This window comes from Salmo salar, chromosome ssa11 (genome assembly GCF_905237065.1).
Source record: "Salmo salar chromosome ssa11, Ssal_v3.1, whole genome shotgun sequence".
Lineage (NCBI taxonomy): Eukaryota > Metazoa > Chordata > Actinopteri > Salmoniformes > Salmonidae > Salmo > Salmo salar.
Genome location: NC_059452.1, coordinates 91,435,983 through 91,449,177, shown reverse-complemented (window position 1 = coordinate 91,449,177; position 13,195 = coordinate 91,435,983). Strand labels below are relative to the sequence as shown.

General features: G+C 45.5%; 1 protein-coding gene across 2 annotated transcripts in view; it reads right to left on the bottom strand.

The window, feature by feature from the left end:
* The window catches only part of LOC106563431 (neuronal migration protein doublecortin), a 124,443-nt gene that overhangs the window by 37,530 nt on the left and 73,718 nt on the right, over positions 1-13,195 (bottom strand). The window contains exons 4-5 of one of the 2 annotated variants that reach the window (XM_014129000.2): positions 9,050-9,152; positions 2,568-2,624 (exon numbers count right to left, since the gene is read on the bottom strand). In XM_014129000.2, coding sequence (XP_013984475.2) covers positions 2,568-2,624; positions 9,050-9,152 — 160 coding nt within the window. The remainder of the gene's footprint in view (positions 1-2,567; positions 2,625-9,049; positions 9,153-13,195) is intronic. The other variant, XM_014129001.2, reaches the window with a different exon arrangement.

Genomic DNA, 13,195 nt, shown 5'->3' with positions numbered 1-13,195 from the left:
CTCTAGCGCCCTTCCCTCCGCCCTCCTCTAGCGCCCAACCCTCCTCCCTCCTCTAGCGCCCAACACTCCTCCCTCCTCTAGCGCCCAACCCTCCTCCCTCCTCTAGCGCCCAACACTCCTCCCTCCTCTAGCGCCCAACACTCCTCCCTCCTCTAGCGCCCTTCCCTCCTACCTCCTCTAGCGCCCAACACTCCTCCCTCCTTTAGCGCCCAACCCTCCTCCCTCCTCTAGCGCCCAACCCTCCTACCTCCTCTAGCGCCCAACCCTCCTCCCTCCTTTAGCGCCCAACCCTCCTACCTCCTCTATCGCCCAACCCTCCTCCCTCCTCTAGCGCCCAACCCTCCTACCTCCTCTAGCGCCCAACCCTCCTACCTCCTCTAGCGCCCAACCCTCCTACCTCCTCTAGCGCCCAACACTCCTACCTCCTCTAGCGCCCAACACTCCTCCCTCCTCTAGCGCCCTCCTCTAGCGCCCAACCCTCCTCCCTCCTCTAGCGCCCAACACTCCTCACTCCTCTAGCGCCCAACCCTCCTACCTCCTCTAGCGCCCAACCCTCCTCCCTCCTCTAGCGCCCAACACTCCTCCCTCCTCTAGCGCCCAACCCTCCTCCCTCCTCTAGCGCCCAACACTCCTCCCTCCTCTAGCGCCCAACACTCCTCCCTCCTCTAGCGCCCAACCCTCATACCTCCTCTAGCGCCCAACACTCCTCCCTCCTCTAGCGCCCAACCCTCCTACCTCCTCTAGCGCCCAACCCTCCTCCCTCCTCTAGCGCCCAACACTCCTACCTCCTCTAGCGCCCCACACTCCTCCCTCGTCTAGCGCCCAACACTCCTCCCTCCTCTAGCGCCCAACCCTCCTCCCTCCTCTAGCGCCCAACACTCCTCCCTCCTCTAGCGCCCAACACTCCTCCCTCCTCTAGCGCCCAACCCTCCTACCTCCTCTAGCGCCCAACACTCCTCCCTCCTCTAGCGCCCAACACTCCTCCCTCCTCTAGCGCCCAACACTCCTCCCTCCTCTAGCGCCCAACCCTCCTCCCTCCTCTAGCGCCCAACCCTCCTACCTCCTCTAGCTCTCAACCCTCCTACCTCCTCTAGCGCCCAACACTCCTCCCTCCTCTAGCGCCCAACCCTCCTACCTCCTCTAGCGCCCAACACTCCTCCCTCCTCTAGCGCCCAACACTCCTCCCTCCTCTAGCGCCCAACACTCCTCCCTCCTCTAGCGCCCAACACTCCTCCCTCCTCTAGCGCCCAACACTCCTCCCTCCTTTAGCGCCCAACCCTCATACCTCCCTCTAGCGCCCTTCCCTCCTCTAGCGCCCAACCCTCCTCCCTCCTTTAGCGCCCAACCCTCCTCCCTCCTCTAGCGCCCAACCCTCCTCCCTCCTCTAGCGCTCAACCCTCCTACCTCCTCTAGCGCCCAACCCTCCTACCTCCTCTAGCGCCCAACCCTCCTCCCTCCTTTAGCGCCCAACCCTCCTCCCTCCTCTAGCGCCCAACCCTCCAACCTCCTCTAGCGCCCGACACTCCTCCCTCCTCTAGCACCCATTCCTCCACCCTCCTCTAGCGCCCAACACTCCTCCCTCCTCTAGCGCCCTTCCCTCCGCCCTCCTCTAGCACCCATCCTTCCGCTAGTGTCTATCCCTCCACCCTCCTCTAGCGCCCATCCCTCCACCCTCCTCTAGCGCCCTTCCCTCCACCCTCCTCTAGCACCCATCCCTCCACCCTCTATCCTCTAGAGCCTTTCCCTCCACCCTCCTTTTGTGTCCATCCCTCCACCCTCCTCTATTGTCCATCCCTCCACCCTCCTCTTGTGTCCATCCCTCCACTCTCCTCTCTGTCTGTCTTTCCTGCCTGCGGAGAGCTGATCACACAGTGTCTGTTTGTCTTCTCTCTCCTAACCTTCACGCACCAGGAGTCACACAGCCAGATGTCTGTGTGCCAGTGCTCGTGTGAAATGCCGCCAGGTATTCAAAAATCCTTCACACCTAAAGAGCATATTAGACACTCACTTCCCCTCTACACCACGCTCACCTCGCCCCTCTCTGGCAGAGTGGTTTAGTCTTTGAAATGCTCTGCTACACCGACAGGGAGAGGAAATTGTATGATCCAAAGATGACAGAAGTGTTCTTAAAATGACAGAGTTGACTTATCTGAAATAGCCTTATGTATTTAGACTTTTAAAGGGTTAACTAAGGGGCTTTGAGTTCAGTCCACATTTGCCATGACCAACTGAAGGTGATCGATCCAATTCTGCTTTTAGTGATGCTTATTAAATACTGAGCTACATACACTCCCCCCTGTCCCCTGCAATGGCCATCAAAACAGGATACATTTTTACGTGCAAATCCAATTAAGCAACAGGATCCAAATCTATACCAAATATGTCTGTGTATGGTGATAGGGTTGGATTATATCTGACTGTGCTGTATCAGTTTGAACCAGTTTGGACCAGTGCAGTGTGTGAAAGACAGGGCCACTCCGTCCCCCGCCCCTGGCCCCACCCAGGCCAACTCAGTGGTCTCCAGCAGACATAATATGTCAGTGTGATGTCGGCATGACCCCACTGACCTTGGTTATTAAAGGCCCCCTGGGCTGATTTGGGTTTGGTTCCAGAGGGGTAGAGCGCTGAAAGAAAGGAACCACAACATTAAAGCACACGGGCCAACTCCTTCAGTCAAGGACCCAGTGAGAGGGCAGGCAGGGGGTTAGGAAATGGACCCTGCCTAAAACATATCAATCCTACACTGATAGTGTACCGTAATCATGTATTTTATGACTTTCCCTTGTTACTGAGCTCTCTGCTATAGAGAGGTGTGACTAGGTATGAGAGAGGGAGCTGAGTGTGCAGTGGCCTGTGTAACTATTATGTGAAAATAGCCTTTAAACACCTGTAGGAAGTGGCCAGGCTGGGAAGTGTAGCTCTACTTCTCTCCTCCACTCAGAGTCAGTATCAGCACCAATGATCTAAACCTGTCACCAACAAGATGAATGGATGTTCCTCCACCCAGACGTATCTTTCCCTGCCGCTTACTGCACACAACACAGCAGACCAAAACTTTACATTTACATTCACTACACACAGGCACACACTATATGTATATTTATTCTGGTATGTAAGAGGCATATGTTCTAGTGTAGCCTGGAAATGCCTGTCCTGCCTGTAAGCCTGTCTTTTAGAATATGATGGGAGGAAGTCCTTCCCATTATGGCCCTGGCCGTTCCTGATCCTGTTTGACATGAGGTGCCCTAGAGACTACTTACCACTCTATTTACATGACTAAAACCTCCTTTACATAAACACCATCTAAATAAATGAGCTCTAGTGCAATACTGATTTGAAAGACCTAAGCATTGGACTATAAAGAAAAAACTCCAAAAGGAGACAAAAGAAAAAGGCTATGTGATGTATTTGCCAGCCACTCCATTGAACAGCTAGCTACCATAATCTACATGTGGACTGAGCTGTATGTTGACATAACTGAGTCTGGCCTCTAGCCAAAATCTGGGTTTTCTGGGGTGCTGATATTTTATTTAACTATATATTTCAGAGAGATTATTTCCTTTCTAAATCAGACCTACGAGTTCCTATCTGCACTGTGTGTGTGTGTGTGTGTGTGTGTGTGTGTGTGTGTGTGTGTGTGTGTGTGTGTGTGTGTGTGTGTGTGTGTGTGTGTGTGTGTGTGTGTGTGTGTGTGTGTGTGAGAGAGAGAAAGAAATATACAGTGACTAAAATACCAATCACATTGACAGATTAGAGAATTTCACCAAAGGTTACAACTCTTCCTATGTTGCAGTGTATACAGTACAAATATAATACACATCACATCATAGAAAATGGACAATATTGTAGATAGAACAGTAACAGTAATATCTAACGACAGTAAATCAGTGACTTTTGCAGTGTATGAGGGAAACAAGTTCTGGTCCCAGGGACTTAAGCAGTGAACAGTGATTCAGTGAGAGTGGTTTGAAGGGGGACTACCCGTGTTACAGGGGTGTAGTTAGTGACTAGCGGTGGTACAGTGGTGTAGTTAGTGACTAGCAGTGTTACAGGGGTGTAGTTAGTGACTAGCGGTGGTACAGTGGTGTAGTTAGTGACTAGCAGTGTTACAGGGGTGTAGTTAGTGACTAGCGGTGGTACAGTGGTGTAGTTAGTGACTAGCAGTGTTACAGGGGTGTAGTTAGTGACTAGCCGTGTTACAGGGGTGTAGTTAGTGACTAGCCGTGTTACAGGGGTGTAGTTAGTGACTAGCCGTGTTACAGGGGTGTAGTTAGTGACTAGCCGTGTTACAGTGGTGTAGTTAGTGACTAGCCGTGTTACAGTGGTGTAGTTAGTGACTAGCCGTGTTACAGTCGTGTAGTTAGTGACTAGCGGTGGTACAGTGGTGTAGTTAGTGACTAGCGGTGTAGTTAGTGATTCGTGGTGATAAAGTGGTATGTTAGTGACTAGCAGTGTTACAGTGGTGTAGTTAGTGACTAGCGGTGGTACAGGGGTGTAGTTAGTGACTAGCCGTGTTACAGTGGTGTAGTTAGTGACTAGCCATGTTACAGGGGTGTAGTTAGTGACTAGCGGTGGTACAGTGGTGTAGTTAGTGACTAGCGGTGGTACAGTGGTGTAGTTAGTGACTAGCAGTGTTACAGTGGTGTAGTTAGTGACTAGCAGTGTAGTTAGTGATTCGTGGTGATAAAGTGGTATGTTAGTGACTAGCAGTGTTACAGTGGTGTAGTTAGTGACTAGCGGTGGTACAGTGGTGTAGTTAGTGACTAGCAGTGTTACAGTGGTGTAGTTAGTAACTAGTGGTGTAGTTAGTAACTAGTGGTGTTACAGTGGTGTAGTTAGTGACTAGCAGTCTTACAGGGGTGTAGTTAGTGACTAGCAGTGGTACAGTGGTGTAGTTAGTGACTAGCAGTCTTACAGTGGTGTAGTTAGTGACTAGCAGTGTTACAGTCGTGTAGTTAGTGACTTGCAGTGTTACATGTGTGTAGTTAGTGACTAGCAGTGTTACAGTGGTGTAGTTAGTAACTAGTGGTGTAGTTAGTAACTAGAGGTGTTACAGTGGTGTAGTTAGTGACTAGCAGTGTTACAGTGGTGTAGTTAGTGACTAGCGGTGGTACAGTCGTGTAGTTAGTGACTAGCCGTGTAGTTAGTGATTCGTCGTGATAAAGTGGTATGTTAGTGACTAGCAGTCTTACAGGGGTGTAGTTAGTGACTAGCAGTGGTACAGTGGTGTAGTTAGTGACTAGCAGTCTTACAGTGGTGTAGTTAGTGACTAGCAGTGTTACAGTGGTGTAGTTAGTGACTAGCAGTGTTACAGTGGTGTAGTTAGTAACTAGTGGTGTAGTTAGTAACTAGTGGTGTTACAGTGGTGTAGTTAGTGACTAGCCCTGTTACAGTGGTGTAGTTAGTGACTAGCCGTGTTAGTCGTGTAGTTACTGACTAGCGGTGGTACAGTGGTGTAGTTAGTGACTAGCGGTGTAGTTAGTGATTCGTGGTGATAAAGTGGTATGTTAGTGACTAGCAGTGTTACAGTGGTGTAGTTAGTGACTAGCCGTGTAGTTAGTGATTCGTGGTGATAAAGTGGTATGTTAGTGACTAGCAGTGTTACAGTGGTGTAGTTAGTAACTAGTGGTGTAGTTAGTAACTAGTGGTGTTACAGTGGTGTAGTTAGTGACTAGCAGTGTTACAGTGGTGTAGTTAGTGACTAGCAGTGTTACAGTCGTGTAGTTAGTGACTAGCAGTGTTACAGTGGTGTAGTTAGTGACTAGCAGTGTTACAGTGGTGTAGTTAGTAACTAGTGGTGTAGTTAGTAACTAGTGGTGTTACAGTGGTGTAGTTAGTGACTAGCAGTGTTACAGTGGTGTAGTTAGTGACTAGCGGTGGTACAGCCGTGTAGTTAGTGCCTAGCAGTGTTACAGTGGTGTAGTTAGTGACTAGCGGTGGTACAGGGGTGTAGTTAGTGACTAGCAGTGTTACAGTGGTGTAGTTAGTGACTAGCAGTCTTACAGTGGTGTAGTTAGTGACTAGCAGTGTTAGTGGTGTAGTTAGTGACTAGCAGTGTTACAGTGGTGTAGTTAGTGACTAGCGGTGGTACAGTGGTGTAGTTAGTGACTAGCGGTGGTACAGTCGTGTAGTTAGTAACTAGTGGTGTAATTCCTAACTAGTGGTGTTACAGAGGTGTAGTTAGTGACTAGCAGTGTTACAGTGGTGTAGCTAGTGACTAGCGGTGGTACAGTGGTGTAGTTAGTGACTAGCAGTGTTACAGTCGTGTAGTTAGTGACTAGCCGTGTAGTTAGTGATGCGTGGTGATAAAGTGGTATGTTAGTGCCTAGCAGTGTTACAGTGGTGTAGTTAGTGACTAGCGGTGGTACAGTGGTGTAGTTAGTAACTAGTGGTGTTACAGTGGTGTAGTTAGTGACTAGCAGTGTTACAGTGGTGTAGTTAGTGACTAGCGGTCTTACAGTGGTGTAGTTAGTGACTAGCAGTCTTACAGTGGTGTAGTTAGTGACTAGCAGTGTTACTGTGGTGTAACTAGTGACTAGCAGTATTACAGTGGTGTAGTTAGTAACTAGTGGTGTAGTTAGTAACTAGTGGTGTTACAGTCGTGTAGTTAGTAACTAGTGGTGTAGTTAGTGACTAGCAGTGTTACAGTGGTGTAGTTAGTAACTACTGGTGTAGTTAGTAACTAGTGGTGATATAGTGGTGTAGTTCGTAACTAGTGGTGTTACAGTGGTGTAGTTAGTAACTAGTGGTGTAGTTAGTGACTAGCAGTGTTACAGTGGTGTAGTTAGTAACTAGTGGTGTAGTTAGTAACTAGTGGTGTTACAGTGGTGTAGTTAGTGACTAGCAGTCTTACAGGGGTGTAGTTAGTGACTAGCAGTGGTACAGTGGTGTAGTTAGTGACTAGCAGTCTTACAGTGGTGTAGTTAGTGACTAGCAGTGTTACAGTCGTGTAGTTAGTGACTTGCAGTGTTACATGTGTGTAGTTAGTGACTAGCAGTGTTACAGTGGTGTAGTTAGTAACTAGTGGTGTAGTTAGTAACTAGAGGTGTTACAGTGGTGTAGTTAGTGACTAGCAGTGTTACAGTGGTGTAGTTAGTGACTAGCGGTGGTACAGTCGTGTAGTTAGTGACTAGCAGTGTTACAGTCGTGTAGTTAGTGACTAGCCGTGTAGTTAGTGATTCGTGGTGATAAAGTGGTATGTTAGTGACTAGCAGTCTTACAGGGGTGTAGTTAGTGACTAGCAGTGGTACAGTGGTGTAGTTAGTGACTAGCAGTCTTACAGTGGTGTAGTTAGTGACTAGCAGTGTTACAGTGGTGTAGTTAGTGACTAGCAGTGTTACAGTGGTGTAGTTAGTAACTAGTGGTGTAGTTAGTAACTAGTGGTGTTACAGTGGTGTAGTTAGTGACTAGCCCTGTTACAGTGGTGTAGTTAGTGACTAGCCGTGTTAGTCGTGTAGTTACTGACTAGCGGTGGTACAGTGGTGTAGTTAGTGACTAGCGGTGTAGTTAGTGATTCGTGGTGATAAAGTGGTATGTTAGTGACTAGCAGTGTTACAGTGGTGTAGTTAGTGACTAGTCGTGTAGTTAGTGACTCGTGGTGATAAAGTGGTATGTTAGTGACTAGCAGTGTTACAGTGGTGTAGTTAGTGACTAGTGGGTGTAGTTAGTGACTAGTGGTGTTACAGTGGTGTAGTTAGTGACTAGCAGTGTTACAGTGGTGTAGTTAGTGACTAGCAGTGTTACAGTCGTGTAGTTAGTGACTAGCAGTGTTACAGTGGTGTAGTTAGTGACTAGCAGTGTTACAGTGGTGTAGTTAGTAACTAGTGGTGTAGTTAGTAACTAGTGGTGTTACAGTGGTGTAGTTAGTGACTAGCAGTGTTACAGTGGTGTAGTTAGTGACTAGCGGTGGTACAGCCGTGTAGTTAGTGACTAGCAGTGTTACAGTGGTGTAGTTAGTGACTAGCGGTGGTACAGGGGTGTAGTTAGTGACTAGCAGTGTTACAGTGGTGTAGTTAGTGACTAGCAGTCTTACAGTGGTGTAGTTAGTGACTAGCAGTGTTAGTGGTGTAGTTAGTGACTAGCAGTGTTACAGTGGTGTAGTTAGTGACTAGCGGTGGTACAGTGGTGTAGTTAGTGACTAGCGGTGGTACAGTGGTGTAGTTAGTAACTAGTGGTGTAATTCATAACTAGTGGTGATACAGAGGTGTAGTTAGTGACTAGCAGTGTTACAGTGGTGTAGCTAGTGACTAGCGGTGGTACAGTGGTGTAGTTAGTGACTAGCAGTGTTACAGTCGTGTAGTTAGTGACTAGCCGTGTAGTTAGTGATGCGTGGTGATAAAGTGGTATGTTAGTGCCTAGCAGTGTTACAGTGGTGTAGTTAGTGACTAGCGGTGGTACAGTGGTGTAGTTAGTAACTAGTGGTGTTACAGTGGTGTAGTTAGTGACTAGCAGTGTTACAGTGGTGTAGTTAGTGACTAGCAGTCTTACAGTGGTGTAGTTAGTGACTAGCAGTCTTACAGTGGTGTAGTTAGTGACTAGCAGTGTTACTGTGGTGTAACTAGTGACTAGCAGTGTTACAGTGGTGTAGTTAGTAACTAGTGGTGTAGTTAGTAACTAGTGGTGTTACAGTCGTGTAGTTAGTAACTAGTGGTGTAGTTAGTGACTAGCAGTGTTACAGTGGTGTAGTTAGTAACTACTGGTGTAGTTAGTAACTAGTGGTGATATAGTGGTGTAGTTCGTAACTAGTGGTGTTACAGTGGTGTAGTTAGTAACTAGTGGTGTAGTTAGTGACTAGCAGTGTTACAGTGGTGTAGCTAGTGACTAGTGGTGTAGTTAGTAACTAGTGGTGTAGTTCGTAACTAGTGGTGTTACAGTGGTGTAGTTAGTCACTAGTGGTGATACAGTGGTGTAGTTAGTAACTAGTGGTGTAGTTAGTGACTAGCAGTGTTACAGTGGTGTAGTTAGTGACTAGCAGTGTTACAGTGGTGTAGTTAGTGACTAGCAGTGTTACAGTGGTGTAGTTAGTGACTACTGGTGTGGCTGCTCTCACCATTCTCATCCAGAGAGAAATCATCCTGGGCATAGCGGAACTTCTCTGGGCCACAGGCAATGAAGACATCATCGTCACCAAAGAAATCCTGAAGACAGGTGACCTGGAGGAGCAGAGAGACACAGTACCATTTTAGAATGCAGGCCTGCAACAACACATATCAGATATAAAATAAATCCATCTTAGACAGTGACCAGTGTAACATCTCAGCACTACTACCTCCTTGACTCCTAATTTTCTCCCAGGTCACATGATGCTACTAACAGTGGCGGGAGCAGATTGGCTGAATACCCGGGGCACGGGGTGCAGGGGTGTTTGGAGTGTCAACAAAGCAGCATGAGAGAAATATGATGCCAAGTTTTCAAACTACTGGTAGTTTCTTTGAGAAGATATAGCTACTGTATAGAGCGATCAATGCATTTGAACAACAGCATAAATACACCCATATCACTGTTGCATGTCAAAAACCAAACGAAATGCCAAGTTCCTTAAATCTGCTGAGAATGTTCCAAAGACAAGCAACTATTCTGCACTATTCCCATACGATGTGGGAAGGTTCAATGCAAAATAACCAATGGACAACAAAGCTCTCACCAAGATCTAAGAAGCATATTGTTCTCAGAATGTTATGTGCTAGCTGGGATATTAGCTTGAAATTGGCATGGTAGCTAACTAGCTAGCTAGCTGCTTATCAAAAAGGTACAGCATGTAACAGGCTAATTTGACCCCCCAAAAATCAACCAAACCATTTCTCAATGTTTCTCAAAATTACTGTAGCTGGGTAATTAATTTGATAATGCTTTGTGACCCCCGGTTTTTACCCTGTCACCTACAGTAGAACAGACACAGTTATGCTTTCTTGTCCTACCAGATCTGCGATGAGAAGGTTCTAGCTAGTATATACAGCTCTGTCCTTCCACTGATGTTGGATGTAGCTGTACCATGTATCAGGTCCCAGGTTCCCACGACTGTTATCATTATTTATTTACACACTAATAAACACGTTAATTGTACCTAATAGAGCAGATTTAGTTTCACATGCAACTTGTATGGAGCGAGAGACTCATTGGGAGGGAGACTAGAACAGACCCAGAAGTTATGTCTGAGCGCACATTTGAGCGCCCCAGGACAGTCCATTAACTTTGTGCTGTTAAATTTTATGCTATGAAATCCTGCGATTTCATTGGGGCAGTTCGCCCTCATAGCAAATAGCTGTAAAAACAATCCAAGCAATGTTGGCACAGCCTATACGCCAGCGGAGCTGCTGTCAGAGTCACAGGGGGGCTGAGAAGTAAGTAACTGAACAGCTTGTTTTGAACAATAGATTTTAGAAACAGCAACAATTTACACATTTACCACACTTTCATGAGCATTTAAAACATAATCCATGAATGATATATATCTATATATAAATATATATATACAGTTGAAGTCAGAAGTTTACATACACTTAGGTTGGAGTCATTCAAACTAATTTTTCAACCACTCCACAGATTTCTTGTTAACAAACTATAGTTTTGGCAAGTCAGTTAGGACATCTACTTTGCTCCCAAGGATGCTACCAGACTTGTGGAGGTCTACAATTTATTTTCTTAGGTCTTGGCTGATTTCTTTTGATTTTCCCATGATGTCAAGCAAAGAGGCACTGAGTTTGAAGGTAGGCCTTGAAATACATACACAGGTACACCTCCAATTGACTCAAATGATGTCAATTAGCCTATCAGAAGCTTCTAAAGCCATGACATCATTTTCTGGAATTTACCAAGCTGTTTAAAGGCACAGTCAACTTAGTGTACGTAAACTTCTAGCCCTCTGGAATTGTGATACAGTGAATTATAAGTGAAATAATATGTCTGTAAACAATTGTTGGAAAAATTACTTGTGTCATGCACACAGTAGATGTCCTAAGCAACTTGCAGAAAATAGTTTGTTAACAAGAAATTTGTGTAGTGGTTGAAAAAACAGTTTTAATGACTCCAACCTAAGTGTATGTAAACTTCCGACTTCAACTGTATACGCACGCACGCGCACATGCACACGCACACGCACACACACACACACACACACACAGTCAAACGTCTGGACACACCCGCTCATTCAAGGGTTTTTCTTTATTTTTACTACATTGTATAATAATAGTGAAGACATCAAAACTATGAAATAGCACAAAAAATGTTAAACAAGTCAAAATATATTTTATATTTTAAATTCTTCAAAGTAGCCACCCTTTTCCTTGATAACAGCTTTGCACACTCTTGGCATTCTCTCAACAGCTTCATGAGGTAGTCACCTGGAATGCATTTCAATGAACAGGTTTTTCTTGTTAAAAGTTAATTTGGGGAATTTCCTACCTAATTAATGAGCTTGAGCCAATCATTTGTGTTGTGACAAGGTAGGGGTTGTATACGGAAGATAGCCCTATTTGGTAAAAGACCAAGTTCATATTATGGCTAGAACAGCTCAAATAAGCAAAGAGAAATGACAGTCCATCATTACTTTAAGACATGAAGGTCTGTCAATCTGGAAGATTTCAAAAACTTTGAAAGTTTCTAGTGCAGTCCCAAAAATGACCAAGCGCTATGATGAAACTAGCTCTCATGAGGACCGCCACAGAAAAGGAAGACCCCGAATTACCCCTGCTGCAGAGGATAAGTTCATTAGTGTTAACTGCACCTCAGATTGCAGCCCAAATAAATGTAACAGACACATCTCAACATCAACTGCTCAGAGGAGACTGTGTGAATCAGGCCTTCATGGTTCAATTGCTGCAAAGAAACCACTACTAAAGGACACCAATAATAAGAAGAGACTTGCTTGGGCCAAGAAACACGAGCAATGGACATTGGACCGGAAATCTGTCCTTTGGGTCTGATGATTCCAAATTTGAGAATTTTGGTTCCAACCTCTGTGTCTTTGTGAGACTGTCACGTCCTGACCATAGAGAGCTTGTATTTTTCTATTGTAGAGTAGGTCAGGGCGTGACTGGGGGGTTTTGTCTAGTTTCTTTATTTCTATGTTGCTTCTAGTTTATTTTTTCTATGTTGGGTTTTGTCTAGTTTAAATTTTCTATGTTGTGTTGTAGGTTCTTTTTTCTAGGTTGGGGTTTTCGAATGATTCCCAATTAGAGGCAGCTGGTCATCGTTGTCTCTAATTGGGGATCATATTTAAGTTGTTATTTTTCCCACTAGTGTTTGTGGGAGATTATTTTGAGTTAGTGTATGTTGCACCTCTTCGTTACAGTTTGTTGTTTTTGTTTATTAGTTTATTGTATGTCTTGCATAGTTTCACAGATAAATAAAGATGTGGAACGATACACACGCTGCACCTTGGTCTCATTCATACGACGACCGTGATAGAGACACAGAATAGGTGAATAGATGATCTCCGCATGTGTGGTTCCTACCATGAAGAATGGAGGAGGTGGTGTGATGGTGTGGGGGTGCTTTAGTGGTGACACTGTCTGTGATTTATTTAGAATTCAAGGCACAACTTAACCAGCATGGCTGCCACAGCATTCTGCAGCGATACGCCATCCCATCTGGTTTGCACTTAGTGGGACTATTTATTTTTATTTATTTATTTCACCTTTATTTAACCAGGTAGGCTAGTTGAGAACAAGTTCTCATTTACAACTGCGACCTGGCCAAGATAAAGCAAAGCAGTGCGACAGAAACAACAACACAGTTACACATGGAATGAACATGCGAACAGTCAATAACACAACAGAAAAAATAAAGTCTATATACAGTGTGTGCAAATGGCGTGAGGAGGTAAGGCAATAAATAGGCCATAGTAGCAAGTAATTACAATTTAGCAAATAACACTAGAGTGATAGATGTGCAGATGATGATGTGCAAGTAGAAATACTGGAGTGCAAAAGAGCAGAAAAGTAAATAAAATAAAAACAATATGGGGATGAGGTAGGTAGATTGGATGGGCTATTTACAGATGGGCTATGTACAGCTGCAGCGATCGGTTAGCTGCTCGGATAGCTGATGTTTAAAGTTAGTGAGGGAAATATAAGCCTCCAGCTTCAGCGATTTTTGCAATTCGTTCCAGTCATTGGCAGCAGAGAACTGGAAGGAAAGGCAGCCAAAGGAGGTGTTGGCTTTGGGGGTGACCAGTGAGATATACCTGCTGGAACGC